Below are 19869 nucleotides of genomic sequence, written 5' to 3'. Positions count from 1 at the left end.
AGGCAGACAGTGTCTCAAGCCAAAGAGGCTATTTGAGCCCAGGTGAAGTGTTCTAGTCTGCACATGCACTCCTATACCTCTGCTCCTCTGCTCACAACAAACATGACACAACCCACACAATGGGCAATCATCTTTGGATTCTAGTTAGTTTTTTACTTTTAAGCTTACTTGGAGGGGGGTCATAAAATGGTAGACCTGTGAAGGAAATGGTAGGAAAAGCCTGGTGAGTGGCTTCACAGAATGGAATGTGCTCAACTCCAGCTGTCCTGCCAATTTCTTGTCCCTTAGACTCACAAACCTAATCCCCAACTTTGAGGCTATTCAGCCACATCCAGAGTGACTCCTTTGATGAAACTCAGACTGAAGTTCCACAGCAGCTTAGGTGCATCCAAGCAAATGATCAGTCAGAGAGGATCATGGTCAAGATTATAAAATCTTCACCTCTTGTGTCAGTTTTCCTGCATGAGTGTCAAATTAAATGAAGTTAGTCTCACTTCAGACGTAAAGGATAATAAGCATGTATTTTCATTAGACATGATGATGATGCTTGTGATTTTATGAAAACAAGAGACGCACAAAGTAGCTGTTATTTAATAACTATGATTTGCTCAACAACTGTAGTTACAGTTCATAACAACCTGTCTCAATGTGACAGACAGTTGGCAACAGTACTGCAGTGTAAAGGCACAATGACAGATAGATGTAAGGACACAACAAGATGACCTGCATGAGACAAACAAATTTCTAAAATCATAAAGTTACATCAGCCATCAACTAACTGGCTTTGTCATATACAGTCCCCACTCAATCACTTAAAACTGAATGAGAATTTTTTGTTTTTACAGCATTTCCTTGGTCAGTTTGAATAAGGCAAAATGATATAAATGAGTAAACACTTATAACAAATGATAGTGTAAAACAAAGTGGTACACAAATCTTATTGAAAAACAAAATTATATATATACATATACATATTATTTATATACATATATATATGTATAGCAAAATGTTACACTCTCACAGCAAATGCACAAATGTGAAATAACTAAGAAAACCTAAGTTCCTCTGGTGGATGAAGCTGATTGACCTATAGAAGTACAAAAGCACAAACCTGCACAGCTTCAGTCTTTACCTTCTAAAACATATACACAGACCTCTGATGGATTCTCCAGAGTCTTTGAGGGTATTCAAAACAGAAACGTTCTCAAAGACTCAGGAGATTTTCGCTACATCGCTGACAGCAGTGGCAGATACTGCCAATAAATGAGTACAAAAATCAAAGAAACTTTAAAACCATATCAGAGGCTACGAATCCCTCTGAAATGCAAAAATAGCCAACTAACTGCATGTCATCTACAGGGTCTGCATAAGTGCGTTTGTTGACTTCATGTTTTTTTGTGGTAATAAGGTGTGGTTTTCCTTGAGTGTGTAGGGACTATGGAACGTCCTCTGGACAATTAGAGGAAAATACAAGTAACCAAATCTTAGGTCAGTGCTAAGGACCACCTTCATCTGATCCATTCAGCTCATGCCTACTGTTCTTTTGAGGAGTGGCTGCGAGTTCAAGTCCTCAGCTCTTGTGAATGCACCTTTGCTCACCACTTCAGGGCGTCACTCCCTCCTGGTCCATGCTGCAGCCGAGAGCTTCGATGTCATTGCTGATGTCGGTGATCATGCGGTCCCATTCGTCGCCCTCGGAGGCTTCCTGGCCCTCGTCTGAGCCCGCGCTGTCGCCGCTTCCCCCTGCTGCTCCATTGCCATTGGTGGTGGAATCGGAGGCGGAGCTGGCCGTGCGTCGGTAGCGGCCAAAGCTGTCTGTTGATGATTCCTCGGCCGTCTTTGACGCCAATGGTCTCGAGGAAATTCTCAAAGTGCTGGCTGTCCTTTTCTGGTATGAAGGGACGCAGGCCTGCAGGAGGCAAAGATGTAAACATTATAATCATGGAGTGCAACACTTGCCTTTATAACAGAGATTTTATGACATTTATTTACATTTATTGTGATATAACAAGTGGGTATGTGTTTATTACTGAGGAACCAGCAGCAGAGATGTCTCATGTTTTTATGCGTAGACATGAAAGTAGGGTCTGAAACTTTTGTGGTAAGAAAATTGTAACTACTTGTGAGGTGTGGCTCCACTGGCATAACCACCAAGCAAGACTGTGACACCTCTGTGGACTGTTCATTTCACTATTTCCCATCATCCACTCATAACAACCTCACCACAACGGCACATTAATACATTTTGGGGGCTGCAAGTCAGTTTTAGTCAATATATCACAGTGTGATTGAACAACAGAAGTGGCCCTGAAAATAGAGAGACCAGTTCAAACAAAGTTTATGCAGGGAGAAGGATTTCCAGAGGCAGCAGGCACTTAGTTAGCAAGCCCTTCCTGACACGTGGTGCTAGGAGTGGTCGTACCAAGTAGGAGGAACTTCCTGCTGTCCCCGTAGAGTTGTCGCAGGTTTATGCAGAACTCGTGGATGGAGGCACCGTTTCGGTATTCATGGAGCAGAGTAGCAAACTGCTGGATCTCTTGCGATGACAGTTTTGTCCGCAGCTATAAGGGGAAGAAGAAAAAAATCAAAACAAGAATCAGTAAAGCTTGTTTTCAAAAACAGAAAGGGACAAAGACAGAGGAGGTGAATATCATACTGTGGTCATGTAGTCCTGCAGAAGCTCTGCAGCAGTGGTACTGAGCTCTCCTTCACTCGCGGTCTTCGTCTGAGGGGATGCTGGGGTGGAAGCTGTTGGAGAGTTTCCTTCTGCTTCAACAGAGCCCTGGAAAGGACTGAGAGAAGAATGCACCCCTTGTAAGCGACAAGCAAAAGTAAACCACTGTCTGTCATATTCTGTGCCTAAAATAGGGGCAAAAACAAAACTTGGACTGTGTACTTACAATGTGCTGCCTTCTGCTTCAAAAGCCTCTTTAACGTCAACTTTGCTTGAAGAGTCATCTGTAAAATTAAAGAAGATGGATATTTACAGGTTGACATGTGGATAACATTTTGGCATGTTAACAGCTTGGGAGGAGGCCAAAGTCAGTTCTCTGTACTGAGAGATGCTTTGGAAAAAAACAGCACTTTAGCACTGAAACATTACACCTCATTAAATTTGACCAAAAAAATTCTGCTTGCAAAAAAGTGTTGCTGAAAAATATCTGTGAATGTGTGGTTTCAGTCAGTTTGTTTTTGTCTGGAGAGCTGATCTGTTCCTCTCCTTACCACTGTATAGAGAAAGGTGTCTTGTAGGTGTAGTTGCTCCATCAAATATTGCTCTGTCCAAAAAGTCAATGGTTGATTCTGTGTAAACAATCTGAAAGACCTGGCTGAGCAAAAGACAAAGCTCCTCTGCTGCTGCCTGAAAGACAAGGGGGAGAAAAATGAAGAAGCAAGATAATTTACATTTTGCCATAATATCAGCATTATCTTAACTGTAATTACCATTTCTGGTTTTTAAATCAATAAGAACACGTGAACAGCTAACTATGTAAACCAGTCCAGACTGTGTAACCTAACTAAAGTGATGAACCCTGCAGACTACCATTTAGCTCCTCCAGCCATGCTTGCTGTTGGCATAACATCGCATGCAAAATATTACCTTATTATCAACGGCCAGCACGAGCAGACAACAGACTTCCACAAGCACAGCTCCACTCTCTGATAAGGAGCTCAGGGTCTGAGATTTGTTGAGATCAGGACATGAGCTGGGACAGGGGGAACCTCCTGACTCCTGGGCTGAAAACCACAGAGAAATACATACAGTTAAATCTGATTATTAAAACACTGAGTTGTTTCCAACACAGTGAGCACTGCTTTGAGCATTTATGAAATATTTGAATCCAAAACTATTCTTCATTATTGGATCACATGATTTGATTACAATTTCACATTATTGCTAGTTCCTCTCCTAGATACATGCCAGTTAAATATTTGTTTTAAACTGGATTTAACATTATCAGATCATTATTATTCCCGCATAATTCATTTGCCTTTGGGCAATTAAATAAGAACAAATTTACCAAACAAGGAACCAGTGAGATCTGACAACACTGATGGGATTAAAAGTTAGTGGTGGTTTAGGAACAAGATCCTAAACCACTTCTCTGTGTATTCTTTAGTTTCCATCATCTTAGAACTTTCAACAGTCTGACAAATTCAACAGCTTCGTGTTATTATGTCAACTTGTGCAGGAAGCAGTATGTTTTTTTGTTACCTGTTTTAATCACCACAAGGTGCAACGAGTCGTCCCTGATGTAGGAGACAGCAGCAATGTCGTGGATGGGCACTCTCAGGATGATGTCCTCTCCGTCGCGCCATACGAGCTTTATGTTGTACGCTGACAAACTCACCACTGCATCCTGTTCTGATGTCAGCTGGCCTGCCAACTGATGTGATTTCTGAGAGTCACAGAGGCATACAATGTGTGTAATTATTGCTGTTAAAACAGACATTATAAATACTACATCTGACAGCTTTAATATTCCAAGTAACCATAATTAAGTATAAACATTACAGCAGACATTTACCCTTGCATTGTCAATGAGCTGCAGCACTTCTGTGCGACTTGATGGGTTCAAGTATCCTGGAACTGACGTCAGCTGCCCCAAGTACTGAAACAGACAAAACACGCATGTAAAGTATTTTACAAAGACTTGACCATAATTCTAGGCTGAAAGTAACCTTAAGATTCCTCCATCTTTTCCTTATTACTGAAAAGGACTTAACTGTTTTTAGTACATAAGCAGTGGTTTTGTGTCTCTGCTTATATCTCACACTTACTTTAACTTCCTTCTCGATGTAGTCGTTGAGCAGGATGTCAGGGTCGATGCGGTGGTCAGGCTGAGAGAGTGAGAAGGTGTGGAGGGCCCTGCGCTCCGTGGCCTTCTCCTGGGCTTTCTTGTCCCGCCCCTTCTCTCCTTTCAGGAAGACTCGCTTGAACGGAGACACGATACCAGGCTGGTGAATAAAGACAAAGAGAGCAAGGAGAAATTAGAAGATTGTTGTCTGTGTGTTGATCCAACAGCATCAGTGTGTGCTTTTCTTGTAAAGTGACCTTCCAAAACGCAATATATGACTCTGAGCAATAACATGTCATTAATCGCTGCAGGACTTTTTATGTACAAAACGCACATATGATGCGGTTAAAATGGACTGGCAACACAGTAAAGCACTTCCAACGCAGCTACGACTTGAATATCCCTCCCCAAAAAAAAACAAGACGACAATATATCAAACTGACTGTGGTTACTCGCATGCCTGGTAATTTCTGTTGACCCTGCTTCCCCTCGCTGCACTGGTCGCTGCAGAGTAAGATACAGCAGAAAGACATTTTAAGAATGCAAATGTACAACCCTCCGCGTTACCCAATACGTGTTGCTCAAATGTCAACAATACCATGTGCAAAAGGAAACTCCATCAACTTCAAACCACCAGCAGCTGCCACAGACGTGTCACATACATATACTTCACATATATTAAACACGTATTTCCTTCTTTTCTCAAAAATGTTTCTGTATTTACCTTAGAAACTGTTCTTTGCTTTTCTTGAATATGACCAGTAGAAGTTAATATGATTATTTATCTCTAATATCAACTGGAACAATGTCAACTCTTTAGCTCTATTAAAAGCTCAGTTAGGTGTACATAACAAAAACTTTGCTAAACTTTGGTAATGATGTGAGGCTTATACACAATAAAAACACAATCCACAGCATGTTTCTGGATTCAAAGCATTTCGAAAAGCCTACCTCGTTCTCCATGAACCCACACGCTTCAAGAGTCGCCTACTCAACGGCGAGCTCACAGCCTGGTCACAGATGCTGCAACGCTCACCCTGTCTAAACAAGTCACCTGTTGCGTCCACTCGCACACAGTCCCAGCTGCCAACTGATGAGAGACACACAGGATCAAACGTTTCCTGAGTGTGTATGAGAGGGGTGTGACCCCCCGCAAAGGAAGGGAAGTGTCTCTTTCTGTACACTCAGGCACAAGAACAGGAAGGGGACCAGCCACAACTTCCTGTGATGACACACTCGCACATGCTTTGACTGTCGAAACGCTTAAAACACTGCAACACATTATTCCTACTTGAAAGCCTGCTTTACAGATGTTAAAAGCAGATAAAGGAGATGTGTGAGTGTGGTGTTAATCATGACTATTCCACACCATCAGATTTTATTGTGATCTGATGATTGCTTCCTGCAGTCACTCACAGGGACTCTGCAAGGTCCATACACATCACTGCTAACCACAGAAATATATTCTACGTGCTGTTCTAACCACAGATGTTACATTTGCATTTGCTTTTTACAGTGCAGACTTCATATGTCTTACAGTGCCAACAATCAAATGCAACTCTAGAGGACTTAGTTCCTTTAATAATATGTGTTTAATAATATATGTATTTGATTCTTCAACTGTACCCATAATTTAGTTCCTGCCTGATGTGCTAATGCTTGATCACAGACTTTAGCCTTCAGAGACTAACACCACCTTCATGACCAGTGCATTATTTAACAGTAAGTAGCTCCCAAAGACAAGTACATTAACATTTTATGGCTTTTTCCTAGTGAAATGTGAGAGGAGAGCTACTATAGTTGACCCCAGCAAATGGCCTCAGGATGAACAGGTGCCATTTCTGGTGAAAGTCTGTTTACAAAGAAACATAAGTGAGGATACCGCATCGTTTCTTTGTGCTGTGGTGATGACAAGTGCAGGCAGACTTTTTGAATGTTCTCACACTTTTGAACAATGCAGGAAAAGTTTCAGAGGTCTATGCGCTCAGACAACGAAAATAGAGGTACATGCCTTTATAATGTTTTACTTTTACTGCCATCTTCAGAGTAAAAAGTATTGTGTAAGACTAAGAACTCAATCCTACATCTCCTTTTTATAGAGTATTTGTCCCTCTAAGCCTAAAAACTATGACTTAAGTTTTCCACTGTGGCCCTGAGGTGAGATGCTATTATAGTTTCCTGCCTATCCTGAGTTAAACTGTAAACTGTAGCACTTCCGCTGTGTAAAGTTGCTCTTCACTCTTTGTTAGTGTTTGTACATCATTCCATCTGGGCTAAAAGCAAGCTAGTGCAATGTATGTCTGCGTGCAGACAGCCTTAACTGCACTATATTCATTCATTTAGCTGTGAAATTCCTGAACTTCTCCAGATATCTTTGTCTACATTCCAAGCTGTCCCCCAGGTTTTCTGACAAGATGGAAGCAGGAAGTGATTTCATATGAGTCAGTCAGCAAAGTCAAAGTAACACTCCATCATGTTATCACATGAACTTGTGTGATCATATACCGCTCCACACAGTGAATATAAAATACACCTGGGCAAAATGCTATTCACTATCACCACCATGTGGCACAAACAAGAACTGTAGGTACCGATGACACTGGTCCCTACTAGTTAAGCTGCCACCAATGTGATATCAACTAATAAAAACTGGAGAAGGAATATTTTTTCACCTGAGGATTATTTGACTTTCCAAAAAGTCAAAAAAGTATCTTTTATTTTCTGCCACAATGAGGCAGCCTGTCATTGCTGATAGCATATGTTGGGTGGGAATTTTGAATCCATGTCTTATCAAGCTAAGATTACACTCTGGATTAGTCATCATTGCTGGAAAAACATTTCCTTGCCACAACAAACCAGCTTAACACCAGGCTATCACTTCACTTCCCCCGAAATCCCCTTCAAATCAAAGAGGTGGAGAGCTAGATGGGAAGCAACAATGGTGTTTTTGCAATGGAAAAGAAATAATAGCAAGAGGAGCACAATCATAACAAAGATGTTAACCTCAGACACTTCACTTCTCATTATGCTGCTCAGGCTGCCAGCTTGTCATGAAATGTCCTGCCTGGATTTGGAGGGTCCTGCTCTTTCAGTTTCCTCTTGTGCCAGCCAGGAGAACAGAGGGAAAGTGTCCCTGGTGGCCCAGTGGGAGGAAAAGATAAAGGCATGTCTCCAACAGAAATGTCAGTTATGTCTCTGAACATAAAGGTCTGTCTTCAAATCAAGCGGGATCATTAGGTAGTATGTGTGAGAGGTAGGTTGGATGGTTGTTACAGGCAGGGGAGTGCTGGTTCCCTTTAGCATGACTGACACTGATAGGCGCTGCCTTTGACAGCTGATGTTGAGCACTCCGGTCTTCCATGACCCACGCCTGTTCATAACAACGAGCTTTATTACTCTGAGAAACCAAGCTATGCTTTTGTTACCCTCATGTGAATATTGGCACTGTCCTGTAGTGTCCTCACTGGTAAAAAAAATCCCACAACGAGTTAAATATCAGTCTAATTAAAACGACAAAGGTCGATGATTTCTTTTGAAGTAGACTGACCAGAACCAACATCCACTACATCTCAACTCGTTTTAATGAACTACAGAAGGAACAAATCATAATTACAGTTGATGTTATAGATCTATAAAAATACTGTCAACATCCTGAAGCTCATCGTAATCCTGATCTGAGACAGTAATATTTTTCACTTCACTTCACTTGTTCTTTTCGGATGAATCTGTTGCACTCTACCACTAACATTTGGAAAGTTATTTTTTTTCCTTTTTAAGTGACACTTTCTGACAGAGAAAAACGGTCAACATGTCAGTGTGTTGTTGTGTGCTTTGCCTCTGTCCGCTAGTCAGCTAATTGACGCCAAACGCTATTTGATGTTTGACTAAACTTAGCCAGATATCAGCTACGCTAGCCTGGTCTGAATAGCCAGTAAGTTAGCAGGCTAGCCAGACAACTTCCATTAAGTAGCGTTATGTCAAATACCGGGCTTACCTTTTTCACTTTTTTCACATCATCCTCCATTTCTATTTAAAGGTCCTCTTCTTCATATTCAGCTCAGCGTGGAGGTCCAGGTGAGACAAGACATAACTACCGAAGCTTTTAACCAACACTCATCTGACAGCAGTTAGCTTGCTAGCCTAGCTTAGCCTAGCCTAGCACTAGTAAAGTGATGCCCGAATTTGAGCTGATAGCAAAACGCCATGCCGGTGTTTGCCTTACTCCGCAACCATTACAGAAAATGCCGGCGCGCCACCAGTGTGAAAATGAAATGCGTCGGTGCAGCTAAAACGATTATAGAAACAGTCTGTAAAGAAGACAAACTCGGACAAAACAGGCAAAACTTTTCAACCGTGCCGCCATTTTGGGCGTTGAACTGTGGTCCAGCATGCTTTGCTGTGCTCAAACCAAAACAGCTGCTACGGTCTGGTATGAAAATAACTGAAGTTAACCTGAAGTACTGTCGCTTCAAGATGTTAACTAGTTTAATTAAACAGTTTATTCGGTGACAGAGACTCACTTCAAACCTCTGGATTATAGCCACAGATGCAGACAAGGATTGACTTTGCATGAGGTGACTGTTTTATATCTTAGCTGTAAATGCCTTTTAATTGTTTCATTGCTACGTCTGATGCGTTAACTGTTTGTTTTGTTGTTTTCTTACACAGGCTACCTGTGCTTTTCCTAAAGCAAAAAATATCATCTGTTAACAAATCCTATGCATACTTAAATGATGAACAAAAAGTGAGATTTGGGGCTCTCCCAAAGACAACTATAAGCAGGACTCCTTTATGTTAACGTGATTCATTAAGTGAGTCATTAAGCCTTAAGTTTTAAACTTGTACACCTACATGTAATGCAGCTGTTATACTTTTGCTTTCCTGCCAGGATAAGTCGAAAGTTCTTGCCCTGAAAAGAGTTTTTCTAAGTCTAAAAACACACAGGCTTTTATAAGGCAGGTGTTTCACATGTAATATGTGACGGAAGAGACGATTTTATGTGTCCTGCAAAGCAATATCTTGACACACTGTTAACATTTACTGTTTACTATCCCTGTTTTACTAGGACAAGAAGAATTTGAGGAGAAAATCAAGATAGCAACAGAGAGAGAGAGCGAGAGATGAGTCAAGTGGAGAGAGACAGACACATGAATAGATACAGCACGAGGATATAATAGTGGAAAAAAGACCAGTCACTCACAGGATGGGTGCCAACAAAAGAAGGGTAAGCTCTGCACACATACACACACTACTCTAGTATTTATTTACTGTTTACTTGTGTCAGTTTCATCTGTGTTCATTTCGCTCTATCTGTGTGTAAGTCACATGAGGGGTATCATGTCTACCAGTTGTTCACAGTATTTGGAATGAGGGGTTCTGCTCTTTGGGGCATTCATGATGGTCTTCCTTATTACAACAATTAAATACTAAACTATTGGGTCTGAATTTGTTGTATTATTAACAGTCTGCTTTGAAAATACACTGATTGACTCCATTGTCATTGTCAATAGTGACACAAGTGGACATTGATGCAGTGATGAAAAAAGGCAGTAAAGGATCTCTGCAAAAGTATTACATTTGTCAGTCTTGTCTGTTGGACCTTATTTGGCTTTTATTAGAATTGAGTTGATGTAACCTCTCAATATACTGTTTACTATAAAAAGATATTTTATTTGTAAAATTTGTAAGTACAACCAAATTCTTTATAATTTGTGTTATGATACAAGATGATATGAATAGCAATACAAACACAACCAACCCTATAGGTGTTTTCGCTTAAACTGCCTGATAAGTCTTTTCTCAAGTTAATGTCTATTTCTCTTACTTTTTTCTTAATTTTGCTATGACAACATAGACCTTTATCATTCTTATTCATATCTGATCAGAATAAATTGAAGCACATGTGTGAGTATTAAACAAACTAAATTACAGTTTTACTAATCACAGGCTAAACGTGCTGTAAAGCATTGTATCAGGACACAGTCAATAAACCTTCCCCCTCTAGTCTAAAGTGTGTGCACTTACATCTTCCACCTTTGCAAGTGATATATTGCAGCTGTTTTCATCTGTCAAAATGTGAGACGTGCATGTGAATACAGTAGTGATATGTTGCACTTTCAAATACTATATTTATTTTTCTCTTCTGGGATGAACAGTCTGATATATCAATCTACAGTAAGGCTTAACATTACATTTTCAGCATAATATTTCTCTTTTCTTCTAAAAACCAAAACATACAAAAAGAACTTTAGCACCATATGTTATTAATAATATTCATATTGTTCCCAAAAATAGGGCGTAGGTACAATACTGGACATCAGTTTTGCTTTTTTAAAGAATGGGGATTCCATGAAACAATTTACTTACATTTTATATTTAACAACAACAAAGAAATCATTCCTTATAGGTTCTCAGTCACAACATAGGTTGTATGAGTACACTTTCATAAAGATGCTACAGACTGTAGCGAATTTGCTCACTGACATTGTGCCAACTTTTGGAATACCCCGGATAAATCATATAGCCTAGGGAATATCCTGATAGGTTTGTGAAATACACCAACAAGCTAACACAATCTAGAAATTGATTGAATATAAACAAAGCAATATTTCCCAACACCTTTGATAACAATTTCAAAAAGTCAGCAGCAATTAATATGACACCCATAGTCGCTTCATTGGAATATCAAATCCATTTTTAAACAAAATATTACAGCCAATTCTACAATAACAACAAAAATAGATACACACAGATTAAGGACATATAGATGACAGGAATTTACAACACAGCAATCACGTTCTATATACTTTTTTTACTCAAATTCCAGTAGCAGAAGTACATTTGTGCTCCTGTGCATTTGCCAAAAGATGCCTTTTGTCATCTGCCAGTTTCATTCTCTCAGAGAAAAAAAAAGAAAAAAAAATCCTAGTGCAGATTGAATCATAGTAAAAACTAAAACATAGTGTATGTTGAAACCAGTATAATAAACATATGAACAGTAGAGTAACTGTTGTTTTTGTGCAGATTGGAAAATCAAGATGGCACCATTGAGAGTTGAGTTCTGCTGTAAACTGTGTGGATTTGAGGTGCTTGCTCTTGAGCATTTTTGAGACTGCAAGTTTGTGGAGTGCAGGTTCTCTCAGTCAACCGGAAGGCCATGCTCTCAGAAAGCCAAAAAATGGACTTTGCAGTCCACAGTGGTAGCACCTTATAAATGTATTTATTCAGCACCAGGTTATTACCAAAAATCAAAGGAGTCAAAGAAAAAGAAGAAAATGCACCGTTTTATCATCTGGACATACTGCTCCAACGGCCAAACAGATGGTCATGACACAAAGGTACAGACTTAAACCAAGTCAAACACTACAATGGCCTGCTGCTACACATTAATGCAGAAATCAGAGGGTTTGTTTGTGCAGTCAAGAGCACTTACATGCTAAATGTTGAGGGTCACCTCACAATGAGTTCTAAAGGCATGCTGGGAGGTGGTAGGAAAACCAGGAAATGAGGTTATTCAAAAGTGAATCAGTGATCGGGCCTGTTTCATCATTCCACTGTAAGGAAATGCAACATAACAGATTTTTGCGCATTTTGACTCACTGACTTATTCCAACCGCAGGCATTATTGTTTTGGCTAGAGAATGTATTGTTCACACAAGACAAACGACACAGAAAGTTTTACGTCTTGGCACTACAAATCATTCATCATTGCAAGACAGAAGAAGATGTAAAGGCATAGACAAAAGTACAAAACAATCATTGACCAAATCGTTTAGTATCGTGGCTGGCACCTGTTATGACTATCCATCCAAACAGTCCAAAACTAACGGTTTTTGCTAATTGTAACTTGCTGAATCAGCTTGGGCTGTAGCGATTCAGCTTTGTCAAACGTAATAAAGATGAGGAATCCTATGTTCAAGTACAGGTGATGTTCAGTATTGCCTTACTATTTCTCCTATGTCTCTGAAAGAACCAGTAACTGGGTTTCGCACAGTACCCACAGTATTTGGTTCTGTCACACTGTGAAGTTTAGTTGCGACACTGTAACTAGGTAACAGTGCAGTCCTGTAGATGACAACTTGAATGGAACTGTAAGACTAAATAGCACGGTCATCTTGAGGTGTAAGCTGACAGAATTGAGAAACTTGGCTTGATCTGGTTTTGTGGAGACAGACAGGGGAATATTGTTTGGTGTTGTCATCTTGGTGAGTGTGCTGGCACATGAAACGAGTAAAGAAAGACATTGGCATCGTTGTTTGCGGACCTGGCTGCCATGGCTGGATTGAAGCACCCAAAGTAACAAGGCACAACAAGGACTGAGAAGAACAAGCATGCTGTTCAAATGCTCTTGCTGTGTGTTGTGGCCATCGAGGGATGTAGAGTTGGGCAGGTAACCTGACAGAAACAATTCTCTGCAGGTGATTTCTTTGTGACCTTGTTTGTGGTATAAAGTGTGGCAGCCCGAATACTACACTGTATAGTATAGAAACAGCTTCCACTTGCACTCTTGTGTAGCTTAGCTCTTGAAACCCGTGTATAATTTAAAGAAAACAAGAAAAATATATAAAAACTAAAACCCACTTATTAACCAGCTTCTAGCTAATCCTTTTTACTAGATATAGAATGTGGCAAAATGGTGATTGTTCTGTAGAAATACGTAAAATATACTGCATGTTTCATAAAAATCCGGACTTGTACATAGAGATTCTTTGTAGACTTAATTAAAATCAATCAGTTTAATTAACTGTCATTACCACTATTCTAATGACACTGTTACGCAAGCATAAATACTCTGCGTTATACGACATTAAGCACCACTAGATGAAATGTAGCCCAGTTGTACATAATCTTTTATGATGCTATACTGTATAATACTGTTGTCTCACACACACACAAAAAATGAATGAATCACAGTGTATTTGCACCTGATTTGGACATGTGTCCACGTCTGGAAAAGGTCAGCAGTGTTTAGAAAGGATGCACCGAATGCCAGGCAGCCAACTACCACAAAAAACCGCCCCTCCCCCGCCCCCCGCCCCCCAGTAAGAAGAATGAGTAATCATTCCCACAAAACAAAATGTGCAAACCATAATTTAGTGGTACAATCCCAGCCGAGGAGTGGTCCAGGATGCAAAATGTTAAGGAAAAAATGGAGACCCTTGAGGACATGCCTGGGGATGAGAACTGCATTGAGACACCCCTGAGTCAGCTGGTTCAGTGGTCTTGATTATTGGTCCTGAGGAACCCCTATATTGGCTGTTTTGCTTTGTTTTTTTTTAGTTTAACAATACTTATAATTCATTATTCATTCATTGACTAACTGTTAACATGGCTGTTCATTCACTACAACAGAGTGGAACTACTCTGGCTACTATGGTAAACAATGAACAAGTTGGTTGTTTTGCATACACATGTATATCTATACATATGGTGTGTTGGATGTTTGCTCCACCCTAGCTGACCCAACAGTTCTCAATTACTCAGGGCTGAACATCGCATTTAAGCTGAAGGGTGGCAGACCCTGGATGTTGAAGCTCTTGGTTATGGCAGTGTACCTCATTGCATGTTCTCATGTCAGGATCTCCAGTTGTTCAGCCTCAACCCCGTTGTTCAGTTACCAGAGAGTGTGAGAGTGTTTTGCGGGAGAGTACCAAGGCCCAGCACCGTAGAGATGGGGAAGAGGGCGGAGCAGCAACCAAGGATGGAGTCGAACAATCGGCAAGAGAACAGAACTGTGGGAAAGGGCTGAACAGATGCATGGACAAGTGCAAGCACACACCCGCCACCATGCACGCATACTTACATCCTCTAACATATACATACTGTAGGTTGCACAATACATGCTGAGAGGTGAACACTCACACTTCCTCACACAAGTGCACGAGGAATCACACTCCATACTCCATCAGGCCCTTTATCACGATCTGTCCTCATGTTCTCTTCCAACCCTGGCAAAAACCCCTCTCGCCTTTAGCCTAAACTTACGTGGCATCTGCCTTTTACAGTACGATGTTAGCAGGCACGTGTGGCCACAGCTAAGCAGAAAGCCAGTGAGTCAGGAAAAAGGAATCTCTGTTTTGTGTAGGGCTCTTGGGCCTCCCTTGTTGGGTGCATTTGTACTAATGCCTCATACTAAAGTCATGCCAAACACTACAATGTAAAAAACACACATTATATATTAAGATGGACCATTAAGTAAATAGATAAAATTGGATTATGAAATGCATTCATTTTTCTCATGAATTGTTCAGTTGCCCTCTCTGGAAATTTTAGTCAAGCTCCTTTGACTTAGAAGGCGTATTTTTTAAAATATTTTTTTCTCATGATTGAATACAGTGGTCGACCCGTGGGTGTCTGTGGTGGAGAGCTCCCGCAGGTTCAGCTGGGAGATGTATATCAGTGTATTACTGCTGCACAGCAGGCCTATAGATGGCACACATTTTGCATGGACTCATTCTACTGGTTCAAGGGGGCAGATAAATTTGAAAGACAGTACTGTAAGATGCGATTTGGCTTTGTTTAAACTGCGCTAGCAGGTGCCAGAACAGTCGCCCTGTACACCCATATAAGAGTACAACCTCTTTTGAGGGCACACTGATATTGAGGAGTATACCTTTTTAACACTGCAACATGTTTTGTTATGTAAAAAAGTGTGTGCTCTGGCAAAATATAGTTATGTCAATGACTATAAATGTGGACACAAATACGCACTGAAGTATAATAGCATAGAAATATCTTCTCAGATTTGTCATATTTTTCTCAAGAACTTATTACAAGTCTTTGCACCCAATAAGCATATATTAATCAACCTAAAACATTTGTTGATAAGAAAACAAAATAGGGAGTTTTTGAAAAGGGAGTACTTTCTAGGATTCAGTAGGGAATGGTGGAGGATTCCTTGAAGGCTGTCTTTGCACTTCAAAACAAAGTGCGTGTTAACACACATTTTTACCCTTCTATCCTTTACTAAACACCTACAATCTTTAAAAAAAGTCTTTGGAATGTTTTTACTATGATTTTCTATCCACCAATTTAGAAAACATTGTGCTCATTTCAACTACATTCTACATTCCTCTTACTGTGTTTCTTTTTTTCCCACCTCAAGTGGTTATCTTAACATTTTTGTGCTGTCACAACTTCGGGCAAAACTGGCCAAGGAAGGCATGCTCTTACAGCTTGCCTCCACTGGAGGGCAGTCTGCACTGGAAAAATTGAATATGTGAGTGGAACTGATTGAAGGTCAGTGTGCTTCTTTTTTCTTCCATACATGATGTGATTACCATTTAGGATTTTGAACAAAAATAGTACAGCCAGGATACACTTGAGCCATGTGAGCTCACAGAGGAAAAATCTGTTTTGAATTGCCTCTCCCAGACACATATTTGATTGTGTCCTGTGTAGAATTTACATTATCATGATAGTAATGACAGTGCTTTGTAATTCACGGGCTAAGGACTTGGTAAACAGTATCGTACATTTCAATGATTTACATAAAGAATGGCAGTAAATGTTGGGATGTGCAAAGACCTGCCCCCTGTGAGATTCTCCTCCATCATTCCCATCAGGCTTTGCACCAGTCCCATGTCACAGGGACATACAATATGCCCTTCACAAGTATTCACAGGTTGAATCACCAATACAGTATAATGCATTAAACACATTTCATAATGAAACATTCATATGTTATCTACACACTCATACAGAACCCTCCTCTATCAATGTAGAGGGATTTATATGAGACTTTTGAATATATCACATAAGATACGTTAGGTTCATAATTTTCTCTCTGTACTGTATGTTTTTTCCAAAAATAAATCATGACTGTGTGTTCAGACTGTCTTGACAGATTTTCAGTTGACAAAACACACATCTCCTGCAGGAAAATTGAATGGTTGAAGGGGGGAGAAGGAGAGAGCAGGTGTGAGAGTGTCAAATGGAGAGAGATATTATCTGGAGAGGAGGAAGAGCAGAATGAAAGAAAGGAAACGCATGTGCATCATTGTGTGTAAGAGGAGGTGACAGAGCTGTGGGAGAGGATGCCTTCAGAGGGAGGATTCATACTGCAGGAGTTCATATAGAAGCGGACCGTCCCTGTACCTGATGCCCACCGCATTAGGGCTAATGTACTGCAGCACATTTATGGTCCTGCGCAGGCGCCGATCCACAAAGTGTGCATCCCAAGCTGGGTAGCGTTTTCTGGGCATGTCTATCTTGATGAGAGGACCCTCAGGCCGGATGGGCCTGCCAGCTGCATCCACGGGCTCTGTGGACCTCACTTGGAAAACCGGAAGGCAGGTGTCCGTGGCTGTTTCGTCGGACTCCACGTGTTCCCCTGCCAGACCCCGTGTGGGGGTGGCCTGAGAGCCACGGGGGCCTGGTGTGGGAGCCATGGGCTCAGCCTCGGGGGGTAACGGAAGGCCCCACAGCAGCTCAGCGCAGCAGGAGCTGGCCAGCACCCTCAGCCGGGGGCCCATGGGGTGTAGGACCCCGTAATAGAGAACTATACAGGCCACACCTGAGGCAAAGCACAGGAAGACGCCACAGAGGGCAAAAGAGGCATAGGCGTCAGTGGTGGCTGGGTCGCGGTACGCATACCAAAGGGAGCTGAGGATGGCATTCTCTAACAGTACTACTGTGTAATAGGCCACCATTCTGTACCGTGTCCGGCCCTCACGTACATTGAACCAACAGAAGACATAGACCACACCCACCACCATATTGAACAGTACCTCCTCCCACTTGGACATGCAGAAGTCGGTGCCGCCATGGATGACCCAGAAAGCCATGGCACACCAATGGAGCACCACAAAAATGCCAAAGTAGATGTGGAAAACAGAGGCAAATAGGGCAAAGGAGAGCACCCGTGAGGAGATGGTAAAAAGGCGCCAGAACAGATGCACCAGGGCACCTCGGTAACTCATGCTCTTCTTGTCGTCACGTGAATCACGCAGGAGTTTGTGGTAAGAGGCTAGCACCCAGGCCAGGGACAGGAGGGAGGACATGGCAGAAACACCTGGAGATAACAGACAGAGAGCAAGAAAGAGTAAAAGCAGAGAAAGACTAACAGTGGTAAGAATGAGAGATGTTGATAGATGCTTCTGAGAACAAAGAAGAGAATTGAAAGAAAAATCCAGTTTAATTTGAAGTATAAAGCATAACCCAAAGAATTACGGTTTTATCTTGACCAGGCTGCCACTCCACTCACAGTATACAGTAGGTTTCATTCCAGCCAAAACAATCCATCATGTTTTTGAAAAGCATATTATTACCAAGATCGTCATAGTTCATTCAGTCAACAGTTTCCATTTAGTGCACCAATTCAGTTTCCTTAAGACATGTATAATAGTAGAGACAGCAGATATGTCAGAGCAGTAACCTGCTGCATGAAAAATGATAAAGGATTATCTGCAGAGTAGCAGCATGGTGCCTCTCAGCAAATGTATTGATGGCATTTCTATAGACACCCTGAGAGAAGGGGGTATCACTTGTTATGATTGAATTGCCTTCCTTGGGTAACTGCATTGCACAAGGAAACTGGAATGGTAAAAGAGGTTTCAATAACAAGAGTGATGAGTGTTGGAAATTGGATCCAGTGGTGGAGAATATTGCACACTGTAAACGAAGTGATATGTGAACTTGACAGAAAACTGATTGTCAGGTGTAAAATATGGGAACATCTTCAGCATCATGCAATAAACACAGAGCAAGTATGACGTGTTGCAAAAAAAAAAGGGCAGTGATGTCTTGAACTACACACAAGCAAAATCAGACTCAAGTGTTGCTCATACAGAGCCTTAGGGAACCCCTTACACTGCAGCCACTCAGCCTTGTTGCTCTGGATCATGATGCAGAGCTGCAGCACCAGCTGAGGGGCGCTTTCTAAGAAGGTCTCTAGCAGTCGCAGCATGTTGACATCAGCATACTCGTACATCATAGCCCAGTAAAAACGCCTCTGGTTCTCCTTCTGCCGGTGGCTTTGTATGCCGAGGTACATGGTGCGGATGTACCTGCAGAGAGAGAGAGGACGGAGAGTTAAGGAATCCCAGTATTCTGGTGTTGTCTACCATGTGTGCAATAATAAATACTGAACCTCATTAATACAAAAGAGAGTGATGTTTTGAGGCTCAAAGACATGTAGGAGTATGAGGTCACAGTTCACCTGCACATGGCTGAGTTTTGACAACACTAGAGGGCATGCTTAGCTACATTTTTATTTATTAGGAGTTCATCATTGGGTTCTGAATGAGTTACAGGGAATTTTCAGATGCTTATGAGTCTATCAGCTTGTCCACAAAAGCAGTAAGCTATAAAAACACTGAAAAAGTAAAGAAAACAACTACTAATAAAAGTGCAAGTTAAGATATGATAGAAGTCAAGAGGCTGGGAGAAAAAACTGCTTAAACCTATAAAAACAAAAAGGAACAATTTTTTTAAATACATAATAAAATATATCCATCAGCATTTATCATTAAGCTCTGAATTCAAACATTAACTATGAATTTTCAGATGTCGACATGTAGATGACATCTTACAAAAATGTGTGGACTTTCATTGATTAAACAGTGATAGAATAGAGAGAATAAAGAAAAGACACCAAGCACAAGTATGGCAAAGAAAAGCTTTTGGAAAACTCCACCTCTTCTTTTGCCAGTCTACAGTCTATTACTCTGCATCCAACTAGAGGACACTCAAAACCCTGTCATAATCAAAACAATGGTTTTCCTCGGCACAAAGCAACTTCTTGCACATCTTGGCAAATTTACTCCTCGGTACAGCTGCCATGTGTAAAGCAGCAGTGAGAGATACAGCAGTGGTATGGCCTAATTAAAAACATTTTACAGTACAATACAATACTGTATGGTCTGAATGAAGGTATGGTTATTGAACTTGTTATAGGGTGCATATAGTAAGCAAGGCAATAATCATTCTCTTAAGTGCACCACATGACCCATATTGTCAGCTGCCTCAGTGGCCTGATAAGGTTTCGTAATGGTGGAGTGACTGGTGAAGCCAGGGAGATGGTCGGTAATGCAGCCAAAAAGTGGCAGCTAATTGAATCAAGCTCCTGTTG

The 19869-nt window shown here is 41.1% G+C and overlaps 2 protein-coding genes across 2 annotated transcripts; both read right to left on the bottom strand.

The window, feature by feature from the left end:
• Window positions 1–573: 573 nt before the first annotated feature.
• ccm2 (CCM2 scaffold protein) lies at window positions 574–5936 on the bottom strand. The gene is given in 11 exon segments (XM_018694453.2): window positions 574–1819; window positions 1821–1909; window positions 2423–2561; window positions 2657–2792; window positions 2901–2958; window positions 3226–3361; window positions 3602–3738; window positions 4217–4400; window positions 4530–4613; window positions 4783–4959; window positions 5751–5936. Coding segments are annotated over 11 exon segments (1368 nt in total). The 5' UTR covers window positions 5763–5936; the 3' UTR covers window positions 574–1603.
• Window positions 5937–10907: 4971 nt separating this feature from the next.
• xkr6b (XK, Kell blood group complex subunit-related family, member 6b) lies at window positions 10908–18814 on the bottom strand. The gene is made up of 2 exons (XM_018694452.2): window positions 18609–18814; window positions 10908–17811 (listed from the first exon to the last, which is right to left on the bottom strand). The coding sequence occupies exons 1-2, from the start codon at window positions 18790–18792 to the stop codon at window positions 16841–16843; spliced, it is 1155 nt and encodes a 384-aa protein (XP_018549968.2). The 5' UTR covers window positions 18793–18814; the 3' UTR covers window positions 10908–16840.
• Between the last annotated feature and the right edge of the window lie 1055 nt (window positions 18815–19869).

This window comes from Lates calcarifer, linkage group LG7_1 (assembly GCF_001640805.2).
Source record: "Lates calcarifer isolate ASB-BC8 linkage group LG7_1, TLL_Latcal_v3, whole genome shotgun sequence".
NCBI classification, from domain to species: Eukaryota; Metazoa; Chordata; class Actinopteri; family Centropomidae; genus Lates; species Lates calcarifer.
The sequence above is the reverse complement of the archived record's forward strand: the minus strand, read 5'-3'. Positions and strand labels throughout refer to the sequence as shown.